Source organism: Anabas testudineus, chromosome 10 (assembly GCF_900324465.2).
Source record: "Anabas testudineus chromosome 10, fAnaTes1.2, whole genome shotgun sequence".
NCBI classification, from domain to species: domain Eukaryota; kingdom Metazoa; phylum Chordata; class Actinopteri; order Anabantiformes; family Anabantidae; genus Anabas; species Anabas testudineus.
The window spans coordinates 8,144,993-8,159,068 of NC_046619.1; the positions used below are offsets into that span (position 1 = coordinate 8,144,993).

A 14,076-nucleotide genomic window follows, 5' to 3' on the forward strand; every position below is an offset into this window, starting at 1 on the left:
AGACCTGAAACCAACTAGCTAGTTAATAACCGGCATTATTCTACAAACCAAATGAAGGTGAAAACATGATCAAAATGTAAAACAGTTGTGTATCATAAAAACAGTGCAAAGAATAAAATATGCCTGAAGGTACTTTGCCTTGTCGTTACTCAACATACTGGTTTATTCCTTAATGACTGTGTTCCTGTGGGTGCAGAATAAAAGAATCATCCCTGGAGGGATCGGTTCCCACCCTAAATTGCTAGGCCATCTTCATCACTCTGCAACGGCCTGCACGCAAGAACAATAATTATTTTCTGTTTTTATTCATACAGAGAATTTGCAACTAAATAATAATAAGTCTTATCCACTTTAATCTTTTTTTTTTAAATCTGTTCCAGTAGAGTTGCTCACATGAGAAATGGGTGGGTTCAGACAAAAGGTGCTATCGTCTAAGTTGTGCATCGGATCCAGACGTAAACACCTGGAAATAAAAGCTGACAAGTTGATCTTTTGTCTCATAGTCATGTTTTGATGTCGAACCCAAAATGTTTTCACTCTACAGCAAAAGTAAAAGTACATATGGGGGAGTGTAGTTGCAAAAAGAAAAAAATAAACTTGAAACAAGTACTACTTGAAAAAGGCAGACTGTTGACTAGCAGGTAAATCTTTACCCACGTTTGCAACCTTCAGTTAGTAATGTTTAAAAAAAATGTTATAATCTTATGATTTAATTTCAAACAAGTCAATTCATTATTTGATTATTAGTTGATTGCTGAAGTCCTACAAAACCTTTAGCCATCAATACAATTGTATGAAGATGAGTCTGTAATAAAAGTGTCTTTGATTTGTTTCTGTGTCTATTTTATTTTGCTATCCTGAAGGTTAAACACAAAACCCTTTGCCATTTCTGGATTTATCACACAAACGACCACGTCAGAATGAGCATCACTCCACATTCAGCTCAGCGTCACTACAGTATGAAGTCCTTCAGTAAAAATGACAGCATCAGAACAAAGTTGGTTTACTCTGCGCTTCATTTCTTGTATTTCTCAAAAAGTAAGCAGACTAGTATTTGAGGGGATTAGATTTGTTTTCTTCTAATGACAGCAAATGGTCTTTGAAGGGAGGGAACTTCTGCCCTCTGAGGCGCGCACTGTTTGGTAAAGCGCACAGCGGAGGCGCACTGCACACAGTTAGATCACAGTTTGCTTCTAGAGATAAACATGTTGCAGGGACCGGCATCTTTGCACATGTAGTCCTATTTGATTATTATCTTTGATTTGAATTGATTGAACTCTCGGTCTAAAGGAAATAAACACAGGAGAGGACGCGCGCTCTTGGAGAGTGCGCGAGTTTGCTGTCCAACTTTGGAGACCAGTCGACGGCTGCGCTTGGTTCGAGTACCTGAAGATGAATGGCACGGACCTATTTTGCAAAAACAACCAAACAGGCAACTCGACTGAGCTGCCATGTCTGAACTCGACACCGTCGCCTTACAGTCAAATCGACATCACAACTTTCATGCACATTTTCCCTTCGATCTACGGAATCCTGTGCGCAGTCGGAGTCATCGCCAATGGTCTGGTCATCTACGCGGTGGCGGCATGCAAGAAGAAGATGGTGTCAGACATTTACGTGTTGAACTTGGCGATAGCAGACACGCTCTTCTTGCTTGTGATGCCCTTCAACATTCACCAGTTGGTCAGAGACAGACAGTGGGTCTTCGGAAACTTTATGTGCAAAGCGGTTGTGGTGGTGGATGTCAGCAACCAGTTCACAACTGTGGGGATTGTTACTGTGCTGTGCATTGACAGGTAAGTGTTGAACCCATCAGCATTACAGCAAATAGTTTATGAATCCTTTACATAATACAGAATACATATTTTCAACAATCCAATGGCACAGTGTTTCCTATACATAAATGATGTATGTGTCATGTTGTGATGGGAAAACATTCAAATGACACTTTATGTGCCCACAGGAATTAAACTTCCATCCATTAAAAACAGAAATGTACCAAGCTTGTTTTTTCTATTTGGTTACATCTCACCTACCTGCCTGTTAACATGTGTATGTCAACTCCCACCCAAACTCCACGGTGAGACACATTCCTCTGGTTATGCAAACAAACCCAGTAACATTTGAATCAGCACAGCAAAAGGTTATTTCAGCTCGTTCCATGTTGTTTCAAGGAGCTGTGTAATTTGCAGTTTTGTGGATATAAGCACAGCAGCGTTTAATACAAATTGCTGAAAATTTAAATGGATAATTGCTTAAGCTAATGTGGTGTTCATACATGCATACATATATACATATATATATATATATGTGTGTGTGTGTGTGTGTTCTATCTAAGTGTTCACAAGCAATATTTAAAGACTAGGAAACCTTAGTGTCAGTGTGGGTTCTGTCAAAAGAAACCTACTGATGCTTGTATGTAATACTGTTTTCATTACACATACACATAGAGTGGGGTGTTGGTACACACCGTGCCCTTTTTCTTTCTCTGTATTAACTAAAAAGCATGTAGCCACAGTTCTGACAACGTCAGGTGGAAGATTTTGATCATATCAATATCTAACTTGGCTGGTCTGAAGTAACATATCAATAGGTCAGACTCTGGGTATAGAGCTACACTTATTGATTCAACCAGCAGACTAATAGACATAATGACACCAGCTTCTGTTGGCAATTACAATGTTAACCTATTGATTTATGGTCTAAGATAAAAGCCCTTGATGTGTTTGAAAGGATCTTAAGAGTTTACTTGTCTGTTGAATCTAACCAGACAAGTGGGGCTTGGACACAGACTTACTGCACTGGAAATAGGTAATTTGCTCCACTTCAATGACACTCGCTATAAGTGGTCATTCATTTCCTGCAAATGTCCTAAGAACTGTAGCTGAAGTAGCTGAGCAGCTCCACAAATTGAAACACAATCTAATGCAAAATCCAAACAGAAATGTGTTCAATTTCCTACTGCTATGTCACCCTGTCTAAATCATACTAATTTTGACTGCGTTCATCACTTTACTGAGCACGTAATACATTGAGGTTGTATCTCTGACATGGTACTTGGTCTCCTCATCCCCCCGTGCCTGATTAGATTTTTTGAGCTTGCCCGTAACGAAAATTACATCTTAAAGCAAAACCAGCGTTGTTAACATTCAGCAAAGTTACTGTCATCGCTTCAGTCAGCTGTCCAGCGCTAAAACAGTGAATTCCTCTTTCTAGGTACATTGCTATTGTCCACCCCACCTCAGAGAGGAGGACCATCCAGTGGACCATCATCATCAACATGCTGGTGTGGCTGGGAAGCTTCCTGCTCACCATCCCAGTCATGATGTATGCCAAGGTTGAGCGCAAAGAGCATTTTGAGGTGTGTATAATGGCCCTGGAGGGGCCCGAAGACATGTACTGGTACACGCTCTACCAGTCTATCCTGGGCTTCATCATCCCGCTCATTATCATCAGCACCTTCTACTCACTCACTCTCTACCGCGTCTTCAGCTCCATTCGGCGGGTCAAACGGAAACAGTCCGTTTGGGCTAAAACAGCCACCAAGATGGTCCTGATGGTCATTGCCGTGTTCCTGATCTGTTGGTCGCCCTACCACGTGATCCAGGTGATCAACCTGAGAAACACAACCCCGACAATTCCCTTCATCTATGCCTACAACATCAGTATCTGCCTCAGCTACTCCCACAGCTGCATCAACCCGCTCATGCTGCTAATCTTCGCTCAGAACTACCGCGAGCGTCTCTGCCACAGAAACGTGCTGCATAGCTCCCAGCACTCGTCCAAAATGACGGTGGTCAAACCAGATGTTTCCAGCACAACCACTGACACCTACCGCTGTGCTGTCATCTAATCCCGATTGTTGCCTGTGGAGAAATACCTGTCTGCTTTTTTAAAGTCATAGAACTGAGTGGGAGGCAGAAGCAGCAATATCAGTCAGTAAAATACAGGCGATGTCAAAGAAACAGACGTGCTGCTTAAAGTAAGCACGCTAAAGAGAAAAATGACTGTCTCCGAGCCAAAGTGAGAGGGAACATGAGGACTGACATTCAAAGATGCACAAACGAGAAGGGACGATGATGACCAACTCAGCTGTGGCTGTTTCTTAGTTTTGGACTTAGAGCTTTTAACCTTTGTGAAGCACAGGTTACATTTAATATCATGCTGGTCAGAGATAACACTCCACTGCAGCTCGTGAGGTCTGGCTACAATATTCAGTAGTGTTTCAGCAGGTGACTTAGTATTGACCAACTTCCTGAAGGCTCAGGATGAAATTCATGGAGCTATTTAGCTCAGCCCATTGTGATATTGAGTGGCTTTATTATGCTAAATTAATTAATGCTTTATAGATCGGTTATATACATCTGTAATATAAGGCATTTTGAATTGTTCATAATCTAACCATCCGGTGTCCTTTCTATTTTGTAATAATGTGTATTATGTAATAAATGTTGTCACTTTATTATTAAATGCTCATTGGATTCTCACTTCCTCTCCCGTGAATAGCCAGCCAAGTGTTATGTTATGCTGTAAATTATCATTAAGTTGGATGTTAATGATTAAGTCCACCTCTGTAAGTGTCCTTCATTTGTCAGTACATACAATTTTTGTCCAGATCTTCTGCCAAACTGATTGCATATAGTTTTAGTATCTGTTATCAATATAATTCATGATGCATTAATGCCACTAATTACAAGTCATAAGCCATGTATTAGAAAGTGGTACCTACAGTAATTACACTATCTATGGGCACAGATTTAAAGTCAAGAAGAGCAGCCTCTTTCAGCATCATTGACTGCTTTACAGTCAATGTTTCACCGAAAACAAGAACGTTTCTCGTCGTCAGGCCCAATCTGACGACCAACCACACACGGAGTTGTGGTTGATCCCAGTGCATGTATGACAGTGTTCGTGGACAGCTTACAAAATGTATATGAGACATTTCAGTGTTTTCTCTGCTCGCTGGTTACCCAAGCCTTTAATCCTCCTGAGCTGTAGTTAGTCTGACACACTCCACCACCATCGTACGAATGTTAGGTGAGGGTCAACCAGAAGGCAAGAATATACACAGTACTGGACAGCCGCTGTACACACTGAGAGATTTGTTACTTGGGAGGAAATTTGGTGTAAATGAAGTTGATACTGTGTATTATTATCATATGTATATTGTTTCAGGTGGTTTTTGGTTGGCTTAATTTGCACATTACTGCAGTGGAGTTCTCCTCTTGTCCTGTTCAATGCACAGTCTCCTCTATATTGTGGCTGTTGTTTGTCTTTTGTTATCATCAGTGCAAAACCAATCTGTATTCAGTCAAAGTGCTCAGGATCCACTTTCAATTTTGGGCTTTGAAGTCTATTTTTTGTGACAAGGACCTTTTTCTATAATGAACTCAGAAGACAAACATAGCGATATTGCAGAGACAGCAAAGGCAACACGAAATAAATGTAATCTGGTATCGATATTATGTCGTTTGACTGAGTGGATATTTGTATAACGACAAGTGACAAAATTACACAAAAATTAGATTTGCATTATCTGTTCTAATTAAGCTAAACTAGTCTAAAATAGTCTGGACACGTATCACTTCTCATGTATGGCTCTTCTCCTTGCTGTGTGCAAATACCGCACTGTACTGTAGGCATTGTTTTACTTTGACACCTGGACAAAGCGAACAACTGGGCCCAAGGACAGTAGAGACAATCTGTGAAAATGAGTTTATTGTTATGAAATTATATTTAAATTTGTTGTTAAAAATTCACCAGCTGATGCACTGCTATGAAGTGCCTCCTGCATTTTTACCAGGGCTAATCTTGTCTGAATTTAGTTCTTATACCTTTTAAGGTGTAATTTGTTCAATATTGCACCTGTGTATCTTATCAGACCTTCCATTCCTGGTAAATTCCCACAACAAACACAGCTTCGTGCTGCAAAGCTCAATTAAAAGACAAGCAACTGTTTTCACAGTACGCCTGTGGTAAAGGTTGAGGTTAAAGGCTAAGGGTCATGACACACCAAGGCCATGTCAAAGAACTAAAGAAGACTTAGACCCACTGTTGCATCGCCTCACGTCACCTTTGTTTGTGCCTAAAAGTGGCACCAGGAAATAACTCTCCGTACCAGCAGGTTATTCTGTATTTGGCATTCACAAAGGGAAAGCTGAGGAAGCTTCCAGACTGCCAGCAGATACCCTGGGAGTGCAGATATACAAAGTGTAAACAAAGCAGCACTTGGCAGCGTTTGCTCACGATTTGCACACCACTCTCACTCACCACACACGGTTTATAGTTATGTCTAATCCATAAAATATCTGATAAGAAATTGTAAATGTCACTGGGGTCCGTTTCTGTTCTCCCGCACTGACTCATTAAACTTAACAGCCAATCAGAGTGGTCTCTCTCAGCTTGGTCTGCAGCCAATTCAACATGCTGAATCGACTGAAAAGTAGTGGCACCAGTGCGGGACACACCTAAGGACACGGCACAAAAAACAAAAGCGACAGAGGCTCACTGACAGCTCAGCACTGGCTGTCAGCAGGCCGTCGGATTGGTGTGTCACGGCCCTGAAAGGAGCCAACGTTAGTAGGAAATGAGAGCTGAACAGCCGCCTCCGAGCACCTTATGTTAACCCATTCGTTGTTCAGTAGTCGTCATCTGTTTGTGATGCTGTTCCAGTGATGATCGCTGTTTCCACCATCTAATAAAATCCTTTAAAGCTTATGTGGTTGTGTAGTCTATGGTATAAATTAGTTGTCACAACTTTTAATTAACCAGTATAGTCCAAATCACACAAACTGTTGTCCAAAGACTGCTTTAAATTTAACCCAATTCATCACAGCTTTTATTTCTAATTTAAATAACTGTGAATAACACCTGGATGAGATTCAGGCTTTTAGTCAATGACTGCTGCAGTGGTAATAATATAAAATGTTTCTTCAATTGTCGCTCCTCATATAAAGAATAAAAAACACTTGACTTTGCTTTTTGCAGTGCTTCTCATAAGCTCTTAAGTTATTTATGGCCGTAGTGAGCTGCTACGAGGTGCCAAGCGAAGCAGTAGCAAGTACTGCATGAGAATAAAGTAAAGTACTGTCACTGATGGTGTTGTGGAAGTCTGCTTCCCTCAGGTTCCTCTGGTGTTGTGAGGAGGTTGACACTAAAAAACAGATTCAGTCACAAATAATCCAATAATGTGACCCTGGATGTAACCTCAGCCTCGGCCTGGGGTCTTGCTCGAGTTTAATGTTGTAAACCGTGTATTCATAAGATTTTAGAAACTGAATTAATGTCCCTCTGAAGTATCAATGCGCCACAGCTGTTTTATGAAGGATATTTTTTTTTCCTTGTCACAAGGACTAAATGCTTTAGAAATGATGGATGCTCGGTGTAATTTGATTTGAAAGTTGTGGATAGAGTGATCATGGTTATCCAAACTTAGAGGAGATTACTGTACATTGAGTAAACCTTTAATTCATTATTTTCCATAGCGGATGAGGCTGACAGAGCAAACATGATGCTAATGCACAACATTTCCTTTAAAGAAAACAAAACACACACACACAAACACACATACAGTGGCCGGTACTGTTTGTGTGTGCAAAAAGTATGTGAACCTTCTGAAATGTTTTGGTTTTCTGTATTAATTCTTCATAAAACATGATCTAATCTAAGTTGAGTATTAAAAAATATAATGTGCCAGATACAGGTGGAAGTGAAACGAGGTTTACTGATGCGGGTTGGGGCACAAAGTAACAACAACAGGCGACGAGGCACAAAATACAAAGTCACAAAGGAACACAACGAGAGACGTGGCTGAGCACAAAGTAACAACAGAAAGTGCAGCCAAGACGGCAGGTGAACACTTACAAAGACCAAGGAACGATTGTCCGAAATCCGAGGGCTGATCTGAGAGAAACAAAAGATTAGTTCAAGAGGGAGCAAGGTTCAAAGCAGGGGGGAAGGCAAGGGCAAGGCACATGGCAAAATAAAATGCAAGGTAACAGAGCTAGAAAGCTGAGTGAGGATGACAGCAGGAGCAGGAGCTGAACAGAGCTGAACACGACAGGACAGACGACTGGGGAGTGAAGACAGGGAGGTTCTTAAATAGAAGAGGACAGAAAGACCAGGTGAAAACAATCGGGGAGGTAGTGGCAGAGGAGAACAGGTGAAAAGCATGAAACTGGAAACATGAGAACAGGGCTATTGAAACTGAAAGTCAAAATAAAAGCATGGGAACAGGAAGTGGTTTCCAGCTTTATGTAAATCAACGATTGTTGATCTTAGATCCTCTGAAAGCTCCTTTTGATGAGGCGTGGCTCACATAAGCATATTCTTCTTGCATGGAGCAAACTCAAAAAGTTAGAGTGTTTTTTGTCAAAGTAGCTCTAGTCTCCACCTCCCAATTCATTTTCTTACTACGAGGTTTTTATGGTTGTTGATGAAAGATTAGACTTTTTTACTAAGCACATTATATTTTGTTAATACTCTTGACTGAGATGAAGTTTAGATCATGACAAATTAATGTGTATTATTGCATGATGACCCTATTAGTAGTATCATTCCTATTTTCACTCTTGACTTTTAACATTTTTATGTTTATCGACATAACCAAGGTTCTGTCTGTGCACTTAACACGACAGCTACAGGACCAGCAGTCAGCAGCCTCAGCTGAGCAGACAGACAGAAAGCAAAGTCGAAAGTTCAAAAATACACCAGCAGCACCTCTGAAGCGCACTAATTAACAGCAGAATTTGTATTTTGTTTGTCTAACCCATACTCCTGTTGTCACCATGAGGTTATCAGGCGAAAGCAGAGACCGCAGCAAGTAATCACCAAGACAGAAGCTAGTTACAGCACGGAGGCAAACTCCATGTGAAACCCTTTTAGCCTTTCTGCTTGTGTAGATTATAGAAAGAAGATATGATCTGTTATTACGATTATCACGTAATTATGATATAATTAGTGACATTGGAAGGTGCCAGTGGGCCAGGGTTTTTTAACTTAGATAGAAACTTGAGGTGTGTTTCTACTGGTGCTTTTCTTTACCAGGATCTAAACTCTGTGTCCCTTTTAGGAAATATGATTTGAATTTCCACTCTAAGGCCAAAGCCCCAGAAAGATTAAGCTAATTATCCAGTGATATATACCAAACGTGCATTGATTGGTTGCTTTTTATTATATTTATGTCACTATACACAATGTGAAACACTTTATTAGAGCAACATTGCTGCATAAACCATAGAGGAAGATACAGCGAGCAAGAAAGCAAATTAACGCGGATCAACAAAAACACAGCCGCAAAAGAAAACAGGCAGTAGAAGGTCTGTTGGCTGTTCAGCATCTAAACGTGTACCTGAAGAAAATACATGTTTTATTTTCAGTGTGCGCCTTTCAAACATAATTTCCTGATCTCTATTCAAAGTCAGCCCTCACAGCTTGTGTGGCGACAGCTAATTATTGAAGATAAACGAGTTAAACATGCAATGTTTTCCTCCTCCTCACATTCACAGACACAAGCGGCACCTGCTCTGCATCAACAACACATCCTGGTCCTGATTTCATAAATGGCTGGACAGCAGTCCTTTTTCTGAATCTGGGCAAACACGTGAGTTTCTCCTCTTTCCTCAGTGAGGCAGATCACTGCAAGTCCCACTGGAGACATCATAAATCAAATTATGGATTCTTTACACTCCTGTCTCAGTCCTGGAGAAAAGAAGCCAAACTCCTTTTTTATTTTATTTTTTTATTTTTTTGCTTTTTTCCATATCTTACAGGGAGCACTGTCATCATGAAATCATTGCAGATGCACATCTGAGCAATTTTCCACTCTGCTGCTTAAACATTAAAGAGGCTCACTGCACATAGATGTTTTACAATGCTTCTTAGGTGCTCAAGTGGAGAGTTATGGCTGTTGAGCCGATGCTGGCTACTATAAAAACATCACTTGTTAACACTGAAATGCTGCAGTGGCACAGTGCTGTCCCAATAATGTTTATATTATTCTTTATATTGCCCCGTGGAAGTGGGAGTAGGGTGGCCTCCTCTAAATTTTGGAGAATTGGACTATAAATGAATAGCTCGTTGTTCATCCACACCCTTTTTCTAGCCCGTCAGACTGCACTGGTTGGTTTTAATAACAAACTTATTCTAAGGATAACGCTGATTGATTATGTTTTCTATTTTTTAACTTTTTTTATGTAACTATATACCTGTGGGCTGACGGATGATTTTCATAGACAGGTTAGATCAAGCAGAAAATACTGAGAGACAACGCAAAGTCGCTTTTTGGTCATTTCTTGGGATATGTTGACAGCTAGAAAAATATTCCTTATCCTAAACACAAACCCACATTGTTTAGTTGCATCCCTTGAAATCCACAGAGGACAGCTCTCTTCATTAGGAGAATAAAATCCAAAAACATGTCTTTCACTGGTATATTTGTGGCTGCCATCTAAAGCAGAAAAGATTTTTATGGGAATTGTTGTGATGTTGATGATACTCACTTCCCTGTAAGAGGGAGGTAAACTCAGGATCTGCAGGTAGCAGCAGAGGAGAGAACAGAGAATAAACAGGTTACAGTCAGATCACCGAGATGAGTAGAAGCTCAAGTTGGATATGTTGCATTGAGATGGGTGTGCTATTTAGGTGTTGCAGTGGACTGGAGTAGCTCACAGGCTTCACTTCTCCTGTGTGAAGAAAGTCTTAAATGTTTCTATAGGTTTCAGGGAAGATGGAGGACATGGCCGCTGAAGTCCAAATTAAATATAACAGCGTATAAGAGACTCAGGACCCAAAGCAACAGGCACCCAAAACTTTAAAGAAGCAGCCTCACCCCTGCTAACAGAATACATGAACTGATGCAATGAGATTCTCAGTCAAATCACTACTTTACAGTGATGTAGTCATCAAGTGTAACAGAAAAACACAGCGGGACAACACTGGTTTAGCGTTATCAGCTATAGGGGAGTAAGAAATGAGGAATCACAGGGAGAGCTGTTGGCTTCTTCACTTTGATGCTAGTGCTCATCATGTCTGTGAACATCTTCTGGGTTTTCAAAAGGCTATTATCTTCGGCTACCTTCCAGTGAGTAAAACAGCAGATAGGCCAGAAAAGAGAGGGAAAAATGGGTTTTGAAGGCAACTCCATCAGAATAGACACGACTAGCACCCCAGATTACATGTAATTGCCCATTAAACAGATTTCTCTTCACTGTCCACAGTTTCATCCGAGCTTCCACTCAGACATTTGAAACCCCACATTCCAACTCTTTTTAGAGCATCCCAGAGACTGTCTTGTGATGTCTGATTTTCTTTTTTTTTTTTGCTTTTCAAATGTTCCCGAAGATGCACATTGAGGTTTCGGTCTTGTGACTGCTGACGAAAAGCCATGCAAAAGAAGACTTGTTGCTATTCCTTGGATTTGAAATAAGCCTGGCAGAGCTCTGACGCATGCTTAGGCTTATTGTCTTGCCAGTAAACAGACCCCTCTGCAACATTATTGTGAGGAAGGTGGGGCTTTACCGCATGCTCTTGCAGCACTTCTCTTTGACTGATGTGGAGATGATCCTTTCCAAGTAACTAAATCCATCCATTTAATTTATTTAGGATTTATTTTTTAACTTTCCAGAAGCTAAATTTGGGTATTGGGTACAGTTTGGTCCTGTAGTTGTATTATTGCTTTATTACTTATCATGTAATGCTAGTTCATTTTTAAATTGGAAAAAGAAACTTAATCAGTCTCTCTGTAAGGAAACATATAGACTTGCTGCACAGGGTGGTTGTTTTCTTATATTTTTTATATCACCCACATACACACAGCTTTACTTTATAACACCAGGCTCACACTCAAAGTATCCCCAGTAAAGTGATAAGAAACCTCTTTCATGATGTCCTAAATAAGAATTCCCTCAGAGAAAATGTGTCATATTTTCTTAGTAGTCACTAAAACAAAAAGAGGTTTTATTCCATAATCTTTAAAAAAAAAAAAAAAAGCATACTGACGAAGCTGATGCTACTGTATGTGGTTAACTGTGTGCATCAGTGACACTGGAAGCTGTTTGTGCACTGAACATGAAAGCATAAGTTATGCCCCCCCGTTCATTTAGTCATAATGACCGGCCTTGTTTTGATAAACACCTTCCTCCAGGCCTTGACCAAAATTGATATACACTAACAAAGCAAAGCCTGTACACGCTGTCTCCATGAGCTCTGAAGTTGAAAATATCGGAGCCTGTCTTGAAAGAATGTTTTGTGTAATCCCTGCATAACTTAAAGATCGTTGCAGCATGCAGTGGTCTCATGAAGGAAAACCCTGCTCACTAGTGCCAGTGCTCACTCCCTGCATCGTACAGAGCACGCAGTTAGGAAGCAGTCAACGCCGACAGCATGCTGCTCAGCCGTGTTTCCGGGTAAGGTCACGTAAACAAGGTTATTAGGTACATCATGTCTCAACAGTATAAACAAAGAGGAAATGTAACATAGCAGCACTTCTATAAAATAAAAATAACATAGTGACATTTCACCCGCTGATCTCTTCACAGACCTTTTTTGCTTTTTGTTCTTGACTGCAGGTGTAGACGGGGTTTGTAAAAGCAGAGAAACATGTTCAGTAGATGACCAGAAAGATGTTGCTGAAGGAGTGAAAGAAGCTCAGAACGGACTGAAGTGTAGTGGGCATCAGGGGAGATCAAATAATGCTGAGTGACAAACACAAGTCTGCAGACAGATTTCCTGGTCTCCATCAGCAGATGGAGTTTATTCGCCAGTAGTTGAGTTGTCGTCACATTATGCGTTACAGTATGTGTTTGTGTATTCATGTCTTATACAGTTACTGGCAGAACTACTCAAAAGTATTTTTCTCATATCCTTAATTATCTCCATCTCAATTTGTCACACTGCATCAAAGGCTCATAAAAATATCTCCACCTATTAGCTAACACGAGCCTATTGGCACCAAGGAATCTAGTTATTTTCTCTGATTAAGCGATTCTCAGTCTCAGTGAGCTGCGACAGAGCTTCCAGTCACTGAGCAGCCCTGTGTGGGATGGTAATGTGGGGTGAAATAACTGAGATTGAATATTGATCAGGTGCTTGTGTACAGCCCTGAGGCACCTCGGTATAATCACTTCCACACTTGTTCTGTCTCATTCTGAGTGTGGCTGATGGAGTGATGACAGAGGATGCAACCACGCTGGGTGAGGTGTCACTGGTCATAACTCAAGGCACACACACACACACACACACACACACACACACACACACACACACACACACACACACACACACACACACACACACAGAAACCAGTTATTAGTGAGATTAGGTTACATTTAAGTGCTGATGCAGATGCACCGTAGTTTAAACATTCTTGATCATCTATATTAGAGGAGGTGTAAGATGTAGATTAAATAGCAGGGAAATGCTTGAGTGTACTAAAATTGAAATGAGTTAGACTCAGTTTCATCCTCTGAATCCAGACGTTTTTTATTCTGCAGCACAGGTTTAATTGAACTGTGTCAGCAGTGTTAAAAAAAAAAAAAAAGCGGTGCTCCGACTGAAGAAGAGAGTGTCTGAGAGGCATATTGATTAGCTGCTCCTGGAGGAAAGGATTCTCCTCATCACACTTCCCAGCAACACCTCCCACAGGACATCCATCTTAATGTGATATGACAACCCTCAGCCATATCAAAACAAAATCTGAACATCAATTTCGACATTCAATTTCGCCGCTGAAAAACACTTTTCCGCTTTTCTACGCACAGCAAGACGCAAAGGTGTTTGTCTTGCTGAAAGGGACTCCTGCTGAGGCCTAACACAGTGCGCGCTGGAAGCCGAGGCCGACCATCAATAAATGCATGTTTCTCAAACTTTCTTGCTGTTGTCTCTGATATTTCCTATTAAAGTCTATATATTACCTGACCACCACAGGTCAGATATACTGTAGATGTAAAGCAAGAGTTCAACCATGAAAAACTCTGTTATCATCAGGAACAACTGAGCTGGCATCATTTCAGCAAATTAATCAGCACAAAGGACCTCAAAGAATCTATAAGGGACGTAACTTTCAGGCTCAGACCTAAG

General features: G+C 40.8%; 1 protein-coding gene across 1 annotated transcript; it reads left to right on the forward strand.

Moving 5' to 3' along the window:
• The first annotated feature begins 1,173 nt into the window (after positions 1–1,173).
• Positions 1,174–6,630, forward strand: LOC113160173 (melanin-concentrating hormone receptor 2). The gene is made up of 2 exons (XM_026357254.1): positions 1,174–1,796; positions 3,217–6,630. The coding sequence occupies exons 1-2, from the start codon at positions 1,393–1,395 to the stop codon at positions 3,851–3,853; spliced, it is 1,041 nt and encodes a 346-aa protein (XP_026213039.1). The 5' UTR covers positions 1,174–1,392; the 3' UTR covers positions 3,854–6,630.
• Positions 6,631–14,076: the final 7,446 nt, after the last annotated feature.